The 14,887-nt window shown below is 40.5% G+C and overlaps 1 protein-coding gene and 1 long non-coding RNA gene across 2 annotated transcripts in view; both read right to left on the bottom strand.

Moving 5' to 3' along the window:
- Positions 1-8,661, bottom strand: part of arhgef40 (Rho guanine nucleotide exchange factor (GEF) 40) — a 38,039-nt gene extending 29,378 nt beyond the window's left edge. The window contains 2 exon segments of the mRNA XM_018662570.2: positions 788-877; positions 8,413-8,661. Coding sequence (XP_018518086.1) covers positions 788-877; positions 8,413-8,415 — 93 coding nt within the window. The 5' untranslated portion in view covers positions 8,416-8,661.
- A 2,688-nt stretch (positions 8,662-11,349) lies between these two features.
- On the bottom strand, positions 11,350-13,019 carry LOC127143258 (uncharacterized). Its single transcript, XR_007814545.1, has 3 exons — positions 12,829-13,019; positions 12,257-12,475; positions 11,350-11,643 (listed from the first exon to the last, which is right to left on the bottom strand). It is a non-coding gene; the product is annotated as an uncharacterized LOC127143258 (long non-coding RNA).
- Positions 13,020-14,887: the final 1,868 nt, after the last annotated feature.

Genomic DNA, 14,887 nt, shown 5'->3' with positions numbered 1-14,887 from the left:
TTTTCAGAGTATCAACTTTCATGAACTAAGAGCAGCCTTTGTTTAAACCAGAGCTCCAAGCATTCTTGAGTGTATCCAATTGATTCTGAAAGGGTTTCATTTGCTCAAGAATGGAAGAATTTCCTCAACCCAGACAGCATGTAATCAGAAATTAAAACAAGAAAATCACAGAGGCAGCTTCATTTTATCCATATCATTTTATCAAGCAGCCTTTTCCATGGCAACCAAGAAATTTGATTGGACGCTACATGGAGAGTTGGAACAACACAATTACCAAAGTCCCATAAACGTTAACTGAGATTGGCCTTGGCTCAAAAGCCCCTTAGTCTTCAGGCTTTTAAGGAAATTAAGCTAAAATCACTAAAAACAAATATTGCTTTGGCACTCTGTAGATGCTTAGCTGGAGACATCAGAGCTAACAAAGAGCTCCCACAATGCACCTGAAAGAGAACAAACAGCATTGCCCAGCAGAGTGCTTTTTCTCACAATAAATGTTATGACTGAAAAGCAGAAATAGTTTTCAGTTTTTGGTGAAACAAGTCATGTCAAGATCCCAGCTGGAGGAAGAGGGTTTGGCTATAATTGACCACCTGGTTAGATTTTGTTTGTGTTGGCTTCTAGCAACAGTTTATATTTGGGGAAGGCCATGTTATCTGCACATAGCATCACCTTCCCCAAACAGCCTGGCATCGTCTTATCATTTAATTGAATCTGTATTATTTCTATTCCCCTGTTTATTGCTGTAAACATGAGCACTGGAAGGAAGGCGTGTGCTTGTGAAGTGTACCTGTGAGAGGAGGGGTGGCGCCGTGCTCTCAAAAGGAGGATAAAGCGATGACAGCGCCCCCTGCACGCAATCCTCCATTGCCTCCGAACCCTGAGGGAGACACAGATGACAAGAAAGGGTTAATCCATAACCGCACACTGAATCAACTCTGATGTCTGTGTTTGTGTTTAACAGCCGGCGTGTCTCGCTTTTTTGCTCTCTCTCTCACACACACACACACACACATATAAATATACACACATACACTACTTTCAACTTCCTGTTGAATGGCCTGGGGAGTGTCAAACATTTCCTCCAAGGCCCAGAAAGTGTAAGAACCCCCAGAACAAAAGAGTCCAGAAACCACTGCAGCATGTAAACTCCCTAATGCACACACACACACACACACACACACACACACCATACATGCATGCACAGTTGCATGTGCATTCACATGCACACATCATAACACCGGACCAGCCAGTGAGGTGGAGGGTGACGGAGCAGAGCACGCAACACATACTGTTTATTTTTCTACATTGACCGTTACCGTGGCAACCTGCAACTTTTTTCTCTCTCTTTTTCCAACTTCTCTCTTTCTCTCTCCCACCCTTCACACTTCCTCTCCAACCTCCCATCTGCTTCTCTGCCTCTTTTCCTCAGTCTCCCCCCACCCTTTCTTTTCCTCATCTCGATTTTTTTTTAAACTCAACTTTCTTTGTTTCACCTCCATCCGACTCTCTCATCTGACAACAATTATGTCGGGATTCTCTTCAGCAGACAGCATATTGTGCCGAATAACTACAATAACCGAAGGGATGGATAAAAAGCCATGGGAGAAAAACCAGAATGGGAGAACAGAGTGTACGGAAAAAGGAAAAAGAGTAGCTAGTGGGAGAGTGAGCCAGGAGGGAATGAGCTGGTGGTGGTGCGGGGGCTTTTATGGAAGACGACCTTGGTTCATCAGTGTTTGAAAATTATTTTGCTGGGTTGTTTTTGTGTGCAGAGAGGGGTTGGGGTTAGCCACAGAGGAGGACAGAATGACTATCATAAACAAGGAAGTATTTGAGATGAACTGTAATGTTTCAGTGACTAATGACTTATGTAACTGTCTGAAATGCCCTGACAAATAAATTCAACAAATCAAGTGTCCAAACTAAGACTGAAACACATGTCAGGGCTTATTTGCACTCATGTCTTGACGCAAGTCTGCATGAGAGAGGGAGATACATGGAAATTTATTCACACGAGACAGAAAGCAGTTGTAGGGTGGAACAAAAAAGCAGTGGTCACAGGGGAACTGAAAACTAAGGAGGAGAAAGTTTGAGACTCATACACAAATCAGAACACTTAACAAGAGTCACATCAGATCTACAGTAATACAAGTTGGAGACCTGCATTGCTGAGGTGGTTCAGGGTCATTCGCAGGAGATGTTAGGTTCTGTTTCCCATCCACTCTCTTGGCTGCAGAGCAAATTTTTCAACTGTGACTTCAGCCCTTATGGCACCAACAGCAAAGTGGCACCGGGCTCTCGAATTCACGCAGCTTTATTTTTCCATAGTAACAGTAATAGAGGGTTTTTGGATGGGAGCTTCGTACGGCAACTTGGAAAAAAAACAAATGAGAAAACTTACATAAATGTTGCTGAACACTGCCTCAGTTTTCCGGAGGCCAAGCAGCTCAAAGGTCACGTTAGTCCGCTGGCTTTCAGTGAACAAAACCACTAAATCACCAAGAGACTTTTTTTGGTGGAAACCACACATTAAAATAACCATCTTAAAAGACAAAAGTGTCCATTTCAGTCTTATTTATCTTAAGATTGTGCTTGTTGGTTGGTATATACAAGTCAGTTTCTAGGTAATTAACATTTTTAAGCGTGACTTAAGTTGGAACAAGGCAGAAAAAAGCAATGATCCACCCCACTGCACCTAAAAAATGCAACTTTAGAAACATTTAAAGAACGTTTTCCTTTACTTATGATACATGTAACTGATGACTAGCATTAAAACTATGGGAAAGATTTCCTGAAAAGTACATGCAGCAAAACGTAAAGCAACACAGACATACCCTGTAGATACATAAAACCTGCAAAAGGGTTTTAGGTCAGTTATATTAAAGTTTGTGTGATGACATAAAGCCTACATCATGTATACAGGAGGAGGTGTTGTATGGTAAACAACAGTCTGGCAGAGAGCATGTTGTAATAGGTGTAGTGGTTGTAAAAGAGGTTCAAACAGCCTTCTGGCTCACTGACAGAACATATTGAGTCTAGTAAAAGCACAGCGGGGGTTCAGGGGATTGCAGGGCGAGCCAGCAGGAACTTCCTCTTAGACTAAAGCCCTTTTAAAGCATCCCACAAGACTTGAGTTAATTCAACTTAATTCAACACTAATTTAAAGTCAAAACTACAAAGTGTGCACTGGTCTGACAGTGGACATGTTCTGATCTGGTCTTCTGGTGTGTTTTCTCAAAGACACAACTCTGTGTATCATCAGAGTGACTGTGTAAAGTGTCTTTGCAAAGGTTCCAGACTTTGAACAGTCTCACAGAGGCAAATGGGAACAACTTTGCAATTTGAGTCCATCTGGCTCAACACAGCCCCTGAGGATCAAGCCTGTGCCAGAGAACCAGTCACACCACATCGAACAATGTACCACTCATAGAGCTTCATTACTTATGTGTCGGTAAAAATCAGCCCCTCAGGTTTGGAGAGCACACTTTTGTTCATATTGAAACTGGCAGACTAGCTAAACTCATTGTAGCTTCCTCAGTGACAAGCTAGTTAGCCTGCAACAATATTTAGTTTGGATGTATGGTATACAATTGTGTGGCACTGGCACCTTTCCTCCCCTGTTTTTCCTCAACATTGAATCTTTTGTGTTTGTGTTTGCATGCCTCTATGCACAACTTTCAACAGGATATACCACTGCTAATGTGGAATTTCAGTCTGGAAGTACAGTTACTCAAATGCACTGGTAATCATGTCTATACACAGGGAAACAGTGATGCTGCTTTTCCACAAAACCACAAAATCCTTGTAAAAATGTGAATGTTATTGATATTCCAGTAAATGTTTTTAGCAACACAGCTGTAACATATCTGCAGTCTGGGTAAAGGGTCAAAATGTTTTATAGTCTCTATTCCTGTCTAACCTATAGCTTCTTTACCTATGCATTTAATGCAATTAGACATTCTTCTTTTTGATCCCAGGCTCCTCCATGCACATGAAATAAAACTGCCCTGGTGGAATTTGTAAATTAGATTTCTTTTTGGACTTCTAGACAAAAGGAGCCTTTCATGTAAAAGCTGCTGCCTCCTCTTTAAGGAGCTATACGTGTAATTCGGTTACTCTCAGTTTGGACACTAAATGAACTCAGGTATTACAAGTCGCCTCAGACAAAAACACCTGCATGCAACAAAGTGTAATGCACCCCCGAATAGAGGATTTGCATTTATATGACAGATTTTCCAGCAAACGCTACTGGCACCGTCTCCAGCGTCTTTTGGAGAGCTAGCTGTACACACATTATCACCACATAAAATCAAACTAGAAAGATGATGAGGAACAGATCTGACTTAAGAGCTTGACAGGAAACACGGCTGTTTATTTTAGGCATACTAAGAATAGCCTTCAACAGAGAAGTGCATGTGACTACTTCTATTTAATTAATAGACTTGTTCTTAAGTGATTCCACGGTGCTTTGTTTTTCAGACCGTCCATCATTCTGGGAAAAACCAGGGAAAGTACTGTTTACGTCTGATTGGGTTTCACCAAAGAACTATGCATTGTCTAATCTGAATCTCGACAGAGTACTGATGAAAAATTGAGATTAAATATGGAAGTGCTCGTGGGGGAGCTCTCCCAAGAACTACATCCTCAAGGGCTTTTTTTCTGTTTGCATTCGCACAGCCAATAGCAACTCTGAGGTGATGCAAGCGGGCCGGTGGTTGGCATAGCAACATCAAAATCTCTAAATGCATATACACTCCATAAAGCCTGGACTTCACTGTTGGTCCATTTGTCCAGGTCTTGTTAAATTTTCTATGATTACGAGCTGTTGTTTACGCAGCTAACATTTCACACGGGTTTTTAGAAATGGCGGCTGCTGGTGCTGCACTGGCTTATGTTCACCCAGCATACATTTACCTCCAGACAAATCACTGTACGCTTATGTGTAAGTCAAAGCTCCTCTGGTCCAAAAACACCTGGTGTACATATAAATGTATATGCAATGTTGCAGCTTATAAATTTGCAGCTAATTTAAATTAGTTTACACACTAATGGGCAGGACAAGGCAATAAACAGAGTTTGAGTTTAGCTTTTTTTTTTTTTGGCAAACTATAAAAAAACCCCATAACAAAAGGCTTGTCTCTTTTTGTTCTTGCCTATTAATTAACAGAGCAGTGGAAGTCAATCTGGTTCTCTGGTTATGTATAATTAGGCTGCAACGCAGGCAGCGACGGCAAGCACAAATGTCCTGGCTTCAAAGCTCCCAGTCACAAACCAATGGGTGGCATCTTACTCACTTTGTCCGGTGTTATTTACAGCCTGCAGTTAAGTCACCAGAACAGTGTGTGTATGTGTGTGTGTGTTCAAGCAGCACGTGGAACGTCGGTGAGGACAATCGGTACAGTACGGATGACTGTACATCCTCATATTTGCGTCAAATATAGACTCAAGGTACGGGATCAGGGTATGTCATTCTCGCGTCAGACTTCCTGTCTTTCTCTCCTGTATATAGCCTTTAAAACGGAAGGAGGTGGTGGTTGTCCTCCAAACAGATGCTTGGCACAGAGAGAGGTGTGGAGAAGGGTAATCAAATAGGGAATACAACAAGAATAAAAAGAAAATTCAAGTGGCTTTGGAACATCTCTCTCTCTCTCTCTCTCTTAGTTTATTGAAGTTTTGAGCATTTGAGGAAACAGACTGAAAAGGAGACAGAGACACTGAGAGAACCAGACAGCCCTATAGAGAGTGAGGGCTCAGACAGAAAGAGGAAAAGAGAAAAGAAGGAGGAGGAGGAGGCTAAGGGGGAGAGATCGATGGGAAACAAGAGCAGCAGTAACCATGATAGAAACCAGATGTAGACCCCTACAGTACATGAAGGACAGGGGGAAGAAAGGAAGAGCGATAGAGCAGAAAGGAGCTCGGAGAAAGGAGATGACATGATTAGGAGAAGGCATGAGAAAGATGCCGACAGAGAAAGAGGGAGCAGAAAAGAAGAGGGGTGGTGAGGAGGGGAGACAGGAAAAAAATCAGGCAGACAGACAAAGAGAAAAGGGGATGAAGAGGAAGAAAGAGGAGAGGCCTAAGACTGATTTCCTTTTCTAAATCTTCCTGTATAATCTAACCTGACCTAGAGTAGGTCCAACAGCTTGCCGGGACTTTTTACAGATTGTTTTAGACTACTTAAGGGCTACAGTCTGTCACTGAGTAGAAGCAGCTCACATACAATACACTGTCTATTGTGTGAACTGTGGTACCGTTTGAGAAATGTGACAAATAAGCACAAATTTTTGGTGTTTTTCTTCTTCTCTCCTGTGTGTTACATTTCCTGACTAGGCTAGGTGGCACGTTAGCATGCTAGCTTAGCTAGCCACTTGGTCAGCGCAACAAGCGGCAAACACAATATTTTATGATATTCTATCACCAAATTGGTGTTGTGAACATGTTAGCAAACATGCTCATTTACACATCCAGGAGGCATTTCTCGCAACCTTGCTAATGTTATATTTTGTCTCCTTTCAGTTCTGATTTGGTCTTCCTCACCAGCTCCTGAGGTATATATCTGTCTCTTTTGCTACCAAATGTTCCACTTTGTTTTACCAGCTGGTCGCTAGCTTTGTCAGTCTGCTGTTTGGTGCCGGCTACTTAAAACTGCTGCATGCTGGGGACACTACAGAGCTCTCTGTGGGTTTGTCACCACGAGAAACACCTTCAGTGAAAATATGGATTAAAGCAGCTTTAAGTCAAGCTTTTCTGATTTCAATGTTGCAAAATAATACGAAATCTGTAATGAGGAGCAAATTAAAAGCAAATAAACCCCTTGGATGTGCAATATAGACACAAGCAACAAATTTCTGCATTGAAAAGCAGCCATCCTCAGTCTGAATGCTTTGTATGTGTCAAAGAGTCTTGACAATCACAGGAAACTCAGTTGACCATAGATTCCTGTGATTGACGGCATCACTGACCCCGTCTGGATTGTTCTAGTACTGTTATCTCCGCCCGCTTGGTACACCAGGCAGGTTAAAACAAACACACAAAACCTCTTGCTATGACTTTCATCAGACTATTTTTTTTCAATGGTACATCCCATTGGAGTTTCAAAATCACAGCACGGCAGACAGAGGGAATGGAAATACCCTCTGCCACATATTCTTAGCAGTGAACACTGTTGCATGTGTGTGACTATATGACTCTGAGTGTTTGCATAACTGTTTGCTGATGCATTTTAACACTTATGTGCATGTGTTAACTGCCATGTTTGTCCCCGAGCAAGTGTATATGCACACATTCATTGGTCTTATGCTTTTATTTTTTGAACATGTTGTTGGAGGGTTGGTCATTAGCTCTGTTTTAAGTGTTAATTTTACTCTTATGAGCCTGGTGTTGAAGGAAAAGTTCAGTTTCTATACACCTACGACTTTGCAGTGACCATATGTGTTCTTGTGTGTACATCTGTTACTCTTTTCAATCCCAAACTTTCCCTGTTGGGTACTGAGGAAGATGAAACTGTACTGCACATGTTCCTTCCCTTAAGTCCATGCCATCCCTTGTTCCCACTTGCTTTCTCTTTTTTTTCATTTTTCTCTGCCTTCCCTTTTCTCCCAGGTCCAATGTGGAAAATGCGGCATCACCGAAACCACCGCTGCTGCTGTCCAAGTCTCCTAAAATAAAAAGTAACCCTACCCTCCTCTTTTATTCCGCTCTTTCCCACTCCAGTTCTCCCTTTCTCTTTGCTTTTCTCTTCCTCTCTCTGCCAAAAAGTGCTCCACCCTGCCCAAATGCACAGAATATAAGCGTAATCTTTCTTTAATGTTTCTCTCTTAATTTAATTCATCTTCTTATATGCGCGCATGTGTCTGCCATCCCCCAGTCTGCCTCTGTATGTCACTGATCAGACCATAAGTGGGTGGGGATGGTAAACAGAATCCCAAGAGATGCAACAGAGAGCTCTTTTGCTTTAGTAAAACCTCCTGATCCCCTCTGCAAATCAACCACAAAAAATCACTAACGTCACACAACGTGAATCATATCATTATAATTTGCTGACATTGGGATTTGACAACTTAGAAACCAACAGTTGTAACTGCTGCCTATATTTCTTCCCAAATCAAACACATGCCTTTATGTTGTGTTACCGATCGAAGTGAAAAATGTATAGAAATGATGCTGTTTTGGGTGATTTCTGCATTTAAGTAAAATGTCAAAGCATCCACATCAATCTCATGCAAGTCAAAAAAATATGCTATTAAGTAAATTTAAGCTAGACAAAACTTCAAATGTCATGTTGCCTTAGGTAAATTCTGTGTTGTAAGACTAAAGCCTGAACAGCAACAGTCTCTTCCTTATCAGTTGGATAACTTTCAGTATTTTCCAAACAAACTTGAGTTCTTCATAGCTTAAAAAAGAGGGACTTGCCATGACTTCAGTCAGGAATTCCTACATAGTCCTCAGCTCCTTTCCTGGATTCGCTTCCTCTCCGCATTCTCCGCACAAACTTTCTCCTCTCAGTTATAATCAAGCAGCCTCCATGACCTTCCCTGAGGCGATTTCTCCCGTTCAAATCTCTCTTTCTCTGGAAACATCAGCGGGTGAGAAAAAAACAACCCTCTTCTCTCCCCTTCCACACTCTCTGCTATATTTCCCAGCCTGGGAATGTCCAAGCTGAATATTTTTTTTCCTCCCCTATCCGGCAGTCCCACGCACTCCCACCTCCCTCCCCTCCCCATCTCCTCCCCTCCCCTCTCCTCCTCTCACCTAACAAGAGCACTACAGTCCCCTCTGCACTCAAACTTTCCATTTTTTCCCCCCAGAGTAACTTAAATGAATAGACAATGAAAAGCCGTTACCCCACCCAGGCGTAATTGCAAAGAAACCTCTCTCTGATGTTTTATTGTTCGGCTATTTGTGAAATTGCATGTTCTTTGTTCTCAGTTGGGGATAATTAAGTCTATTTGTAATTTAGCTCAATTTGATGAAAAGGGTTTGGGCAATCTGTGAAAAATACTCAAATGATAATAAATATATTGTTCATTTTTAGCAGAATGGATTTTAGTGCACCAGAACATTGTGAAGGTTGTTAGCTGAGACATAAATAACCCTGAGTCACTTAAACTGCTATTTTGCCACCTATCTGACAGGGTTAAAGGGCTAATCCAGCAGTTTAGTTTTGCACTTCCTCAACAGTGGGGGACTTTTAGACCCTAATTTGTGTCAAGCTCCAAAAACTCTGGATCCTACATTTCTACAGAGCATGGAGAGAAAAAAAAAATCTGATGATCCCAAGAAACCTTCTCGAGATCTCAAGAATTTTTAACGAGATTCCAAGAAACTTTCTCGCTACATCTTTTTTTTCCAAGCCAGAATTTTTTTCCCTCCATGTCCCCTCCAGACATATTTCATAAGACTTACCTTACGTAGTACTACTCCAAAATTACTCTAAAATGTGTACTACCCAAAGGCCAAGCCAAGATTACCCTGATGACATCATCAGGGTTGTTTGTTTAGGGGTTAAAAAGTTTCCCCAACGTTTGTTTTTTTCATTTGTTAAGTAGGAATCCCCAAGATATCTAAGCTAAATGTCAGAGAGAGGGAAAGGACAGACGACTTATGGTTGTTCAGATTGGCGGACTTGTTGGAATGTGGAGAAGATTATGCTAGCCAGACTTGATAATGTTCATAAGTTTAATCGACCTCTTGGGTTAATCCCCAATATTTTGACTTAATAAAGGAAATGAAAGTGTCTGAGAATGTCTGAGATCCAGTGTTTGAGCTCATGACAATCATTAACCTTTACCTAGTTATAGAGCATTTTGAAACAATCTAACCTGTCACTTGGAATTTATATTAGGATGAGAAATTTTCCTTAAGGTCATTAACTTTGCACAATAGCTGTCATTTTGCCAGTAAAGGAGTTAAGTCATCTCATAAAGAACATAATATAATTACACTGTTACGCATGTGAGCCATGTGTTAATACCATTCAGTAAACTTGCAGTGGAGAAATGTTTATATCACAGTGATGGAGAACTTACTTTTTCTCCACGTATAAACATAAAGAGATGTTTTAGTTTTGAGTTGCCATGACTCACAGTTTCTTTTATAGCTTTATTTCCCCATAATGGAGCCACACTGGTTGCTATAACACAGCTAAATTTAACCTTTATGGTTAGTGTGTTGGGGCTAAGAGTGAGGGAATGGAGTCTCTTCTGAACATCCACTCCAATAGTTCAACAGTGACTCCCAGTGTTTATTGTGTGATACTGCAATTATATATAAAAAAGTAGTGGTGGAAAAGGTGCTTGCTTGAATCTCTTTGATATACACCTTTGTTTGTGAATCAGTCATAGAAGAACAGAGCAGTTTTTAAAAGGCAAACTGTGTGTGACATTTCTGAATGTGTGACAGAACTACAGTATACAACATATATCTAAAAAAAAAAGTTGCACTATTTGCAATTTCTAGTTTCAGAGCTAGATGAAAATAAGGACTCAACCCACCTAGCCGGCAACAAAGACGCCTGACAAGAAGGACAGGAAGAACAACATAAATCCCCATCTAACCCTGCCTCAGGGTGTGTTCATGCATCCTGCATCTCTATGCAGTTTACTGTGTTAACATTACACTCATTATTCACACTTGGCCCTAAAGCCGACAGGATTGTGAAACACCTACCGAAAGGCACCTTGGAATTTCCAGACATGGCCAACTGGAACTTGGCCAAGTGTTTAATGCTCCCTTTGTGCATCTGTGCAGTTATTTTGTTATGTTACAAGTACAACTGGAAGGGTCAAACCAAGGTAGTGATTTACGTAACCTAAGCACATCATAAACGCCCACACTTTATTTGTTTAATCATGTTTATTCCTGTAATTATTATTTTGCTGGTTGATTAGTCTCAGTTAAACTTTACACAATTCAACAAATCAACCACACAGCTTAATTTACACTACCTACAAGGAGACTTATTGCTTACTTTAGCATTTTATGATGTGCTAACAGAATATGGAAACTTGGAGACTGATTATTTCTCTCAAGGTCAGTCAGACAGTTACAAACTAAATATGTATCTGTGTCACATTTGCTGTTTTACAGAAGCAGATAAGGTGATTAATAATAAAATATTCAGCCAAGGAACTAAAAGCCTACATGTATATTACAGCTATATCTTTATCCTTACTAAATTACCTGATAAAGAAAACATGTAGTATCTAACTGTAGAGTATATACAGTAACCATCCAAACAGAAATATATATGATTGAAGGAGTCCACCAAGTTTAAAACTGCTATTTTGAACTTCACCCTTACTATAGACTTGTGGCATCATTACTGCTGTAAAAATAAACTCTCTGTGAGCCACTGACAGCAAAGGGGCAAAAAGGGGCAGAAGGAGCTGGTGAAAAATAGAGGTGATGTACCAAATGTGCACATGTGTCTTACGTGTGAGGTGTAGCACAACCTGATTGGATTGAAGTTGAGGAGCTCATTGCAAGGCTGGCTATCCCAGAGGAAGTGCTCTTTGCTGGCCATACCTCCACAGGGGCTTGAGAAAAGGTATGGTCCAGAATCTCGCAGCCGGTGGGTGAATTTCACAGACTCTCTGGACATCCAGAACGATGTGTCGCCCATGATATATCTGCAGAGTAGATCTATGAACACAAGAAACATAAAACATTTTCGAAAGCTGTTTCTTGAGTTTTACGTGAGTCTGGGCTACAACTAAAAGGTTTTGATTAACTGTTTATGTTTGAAAGCTCAAGGTGACATTTCCAAATGCTTTGTTCTGTCAGTCCAAAACCCAAAGATTATGCCACTTAAGATTATGTTAAGCACAGAACAGCAGCAAATCATTCAGTGAGAGCTGTCAGCAAAGCATTTATGCACATCTGTCTTAGGATGGCAACAATGCAAATGAGGGATTCCTATCACACAAAATTTGACTCAAAGACCTGAGTTAATTCACAAAATTCAAATTCTCAGGCATCTGGACTGCGTGGAAAGAGAACACATTAGTGCACCTGCCCTCTCAGTCTACTGCAGGAACACAGGGCCTCATCTTGCGTCCATCATCTTACGTCGTTTAACTCCTTGATCATGCCAATAACACATTTTCCAAACTCAGCTTTTGCCAAGCTGTTTGTTGAAGTTGCACTTGTGTGTTCAGCAGATGTTTTCGATGCTCAGAGTCAACTTGGGACTGTCATGTCACGTTAAGCTGTGTGTGAGTGAGACACTGAGCACCTAACTGCTCATTCAGAGTACCTGCGCAATCCCAGCCAGATATAGCCTGTGAGGGGGACAGGGCTGCGGCCTAACAGCTGCTCCACCTCGCTCTGCTCCTCCTGGCTGTGAAGACTAAGCAGGTCCCAGTGGTAGCAGGGCATTCAGACCAGCAGAGCCTCTTTCCCACCAACGTCACATTCCTGCCATTCAGCAGTGCGCTCACAGAGGGAGGAGGAGGAGGAGGAGCAACTTCTGGCACTGGAGAGAAAGAGTCTTGTTAGGTTCTGTTGTTCACTCATGTTGATACTTAAAAAAAAACAAACAAAAACAAAACAGGCTTGACTTGAAATTTCAGTTGCCCCGGGAACAATAACAATACATATGGATACACAAGAGCTTCAGAAGCCAAGAGTGTTAGTACTAAAGCCACTAGTTCTCTTTTTAGCTTGATTACCTTCTAGCAGACACATTATTCCAGGGAAGCATACACCTCCACTTCACACAGTGTCAAAATTCTCTCTCCTCTCTCATGGTGCCCCCGTTCACAACAGACAATTGATTTGAACAAGTCCTTGAACTACCACATTCATCTATATGATATGAATTATTACCATATTCTATGGAGAGCACCTCAACTTCACAGAGAGTTAGAATCTTCTTGCTTCCAGGGAGACGTAGGGTGACGTAGCGTCCCTCCATAGCGAAACATGAAAAGTAAAATGTGTGACCCTGAGGAATGTGAGAGATGACTGCACACCTGTGTGAGAAGAAGAGTGGAAAGGAAAAGAGAAAGTGAGACAGATAAAATTGTATTCATATCACAAGGCAGAGTTATTAGTCTGTATCAAGCTGCTTCACCTTGTGCGTTTTGGGTCATTGGACTCTGTTGAATATCCAGGACTGGACAGCTCTTTTATTCGGTGCCACATTCTGGAGAAGACTTCCTTTTTGAAAAAAAAAAAAGTTGCTGTTAAGTGATGAGAACATAGTTAGACACAATATGTGTTAGTTATATATTGAACTAATGAGTTTAAACAGAAACAGTGAAATGAAATTTAAAGGGAACAGAATCATTGTAAACATCACTGCTGACAGTGAAATAGATTTCACCAGTCTATTTCGACTTGAATTTGTCAAGGGGACATAAACAGTACTCCAGTTAAATGGTTATGGTGCTTCATGTCTGCTGCATGTGAAAATGGACAAAAAGATGCTAACACATTAGCAATTAGAAACTTTAGAGCTATAGGGATTTGGGCATGGCTGTGTATCTGTCACCTTGTTCTGATATTTTTCTGCCCCAACTGACCAGGATATAATTAAATAAAATAAAAATAAAAAAATAAATAACTATCTCTGTGAAGTAAATATATATTAAATTTAGTTTTTGAAAATACAAACAATAAATTATCAAAATTACAATTAAAAATGATAATTAAGAATAAAAAAAAATTACTCTGACTTACCACTGAGGATCCAAATGTACTGACTCCCACTCATGCCTTTGGAGTCAAAATTTAAATAAACAATTAAGACTGACACACACCTGAGCATTTCCAATCACTGTACCGGCTAATATGTTGTGGTACATGAGAACATATAAATTTGCATTTGTTTTCATAACTGTCAAATAATTTAAATTATTCTTGATAAAACCTGAGTGAAATTATGGAGATGGACAGCAGTCATCAATATTTAATCCAACTCAATATTTAATGCACTTTAATTGAGTAATATTGTACACAACACAGTCCAGTAATTCCAAGAGTGTAACACCTCTCCTGTTATTGCCATGAAGTGTCATGAAAGTAACGTAATAGCTTTATCAACTAAGCCTTTTTTTGAAGTTGATAATATAGCCTGTTCACTTGTCACATTCAACAGTGATTAACTTAGACTGTTTTGATTGCTACATTCAGCTTTCTCTTTTCTGCCCTTACAAACACTGTTTTGCCCTGAAAGCACTTACATCAGGACAGTAAATCCACTTGTTTATTTTCACATGGTTAGTGAAGTATTTGATGATGTTAAGGAACTAAGAACTGGTATGACCGCCAGCTTGAATACTGTGTTTACCTTGATCAAACTTGTTACACTGATTTGAAAGACACATTTTTGGCCTAGTAGGCCTATACAGTGTCAGCCTCCAAAATCACTGTACTTTGTACATAACATAGACTGTATGTAAAGAGAGACATTATGGAAATTTGTCAACATTGCATATGAGAGAAGAACATTTAAAATAGTTTCCCATTTAAAAGATATTAAAAATATTATGCATTAAAAATATACAATTAACAAAAAAACTAGTGACACAAAGATGGACCATCATGTGTTGCTGGTATGTCACTTCCGGCGGTCATCTTTGTTTGGTGTAAAATCAGCGGTAGCCCACGGAAAACGTTTCTAGGGAACCATGGATATATTTCGGAAATATCAAGTGCTACTGCGGTAAGTGTTGTCAAACGACCTGTTTGGTTTGTAATTTCATACCAAAGCAGCTGTCTGAATTAACGAGCGTACGTGAAAAGCAGAAACAGAGGCCATACACCGTTAAAAAATTAGCTACTTTGACGTCTAAACAAACTCTTTTCCCCCCTAACGACATGTAGTTTAATCCTAAACGTCTTTTCACTCGTAAACTACCAAAACCGGTGTTCACTGGATTTG

The sequence above is a fragment of the Lates calcarifer genome, linkage group LG14 (genome assembly GCF_001640805.2).
Source record: "Lates calcarifer isolate ASB-BC8 linkage group LG14, TLL_Latcal_v3, whole genome shotgun sequence".
Lineage (NCBI taxonomy): Eukaryota > Metazoa > Chordata > Actinopteri > Centropomidae > Lates > Lates calcarifer.
This window is presented reverse-complemented; position numbering and strand designations above follow the sequence as displayed.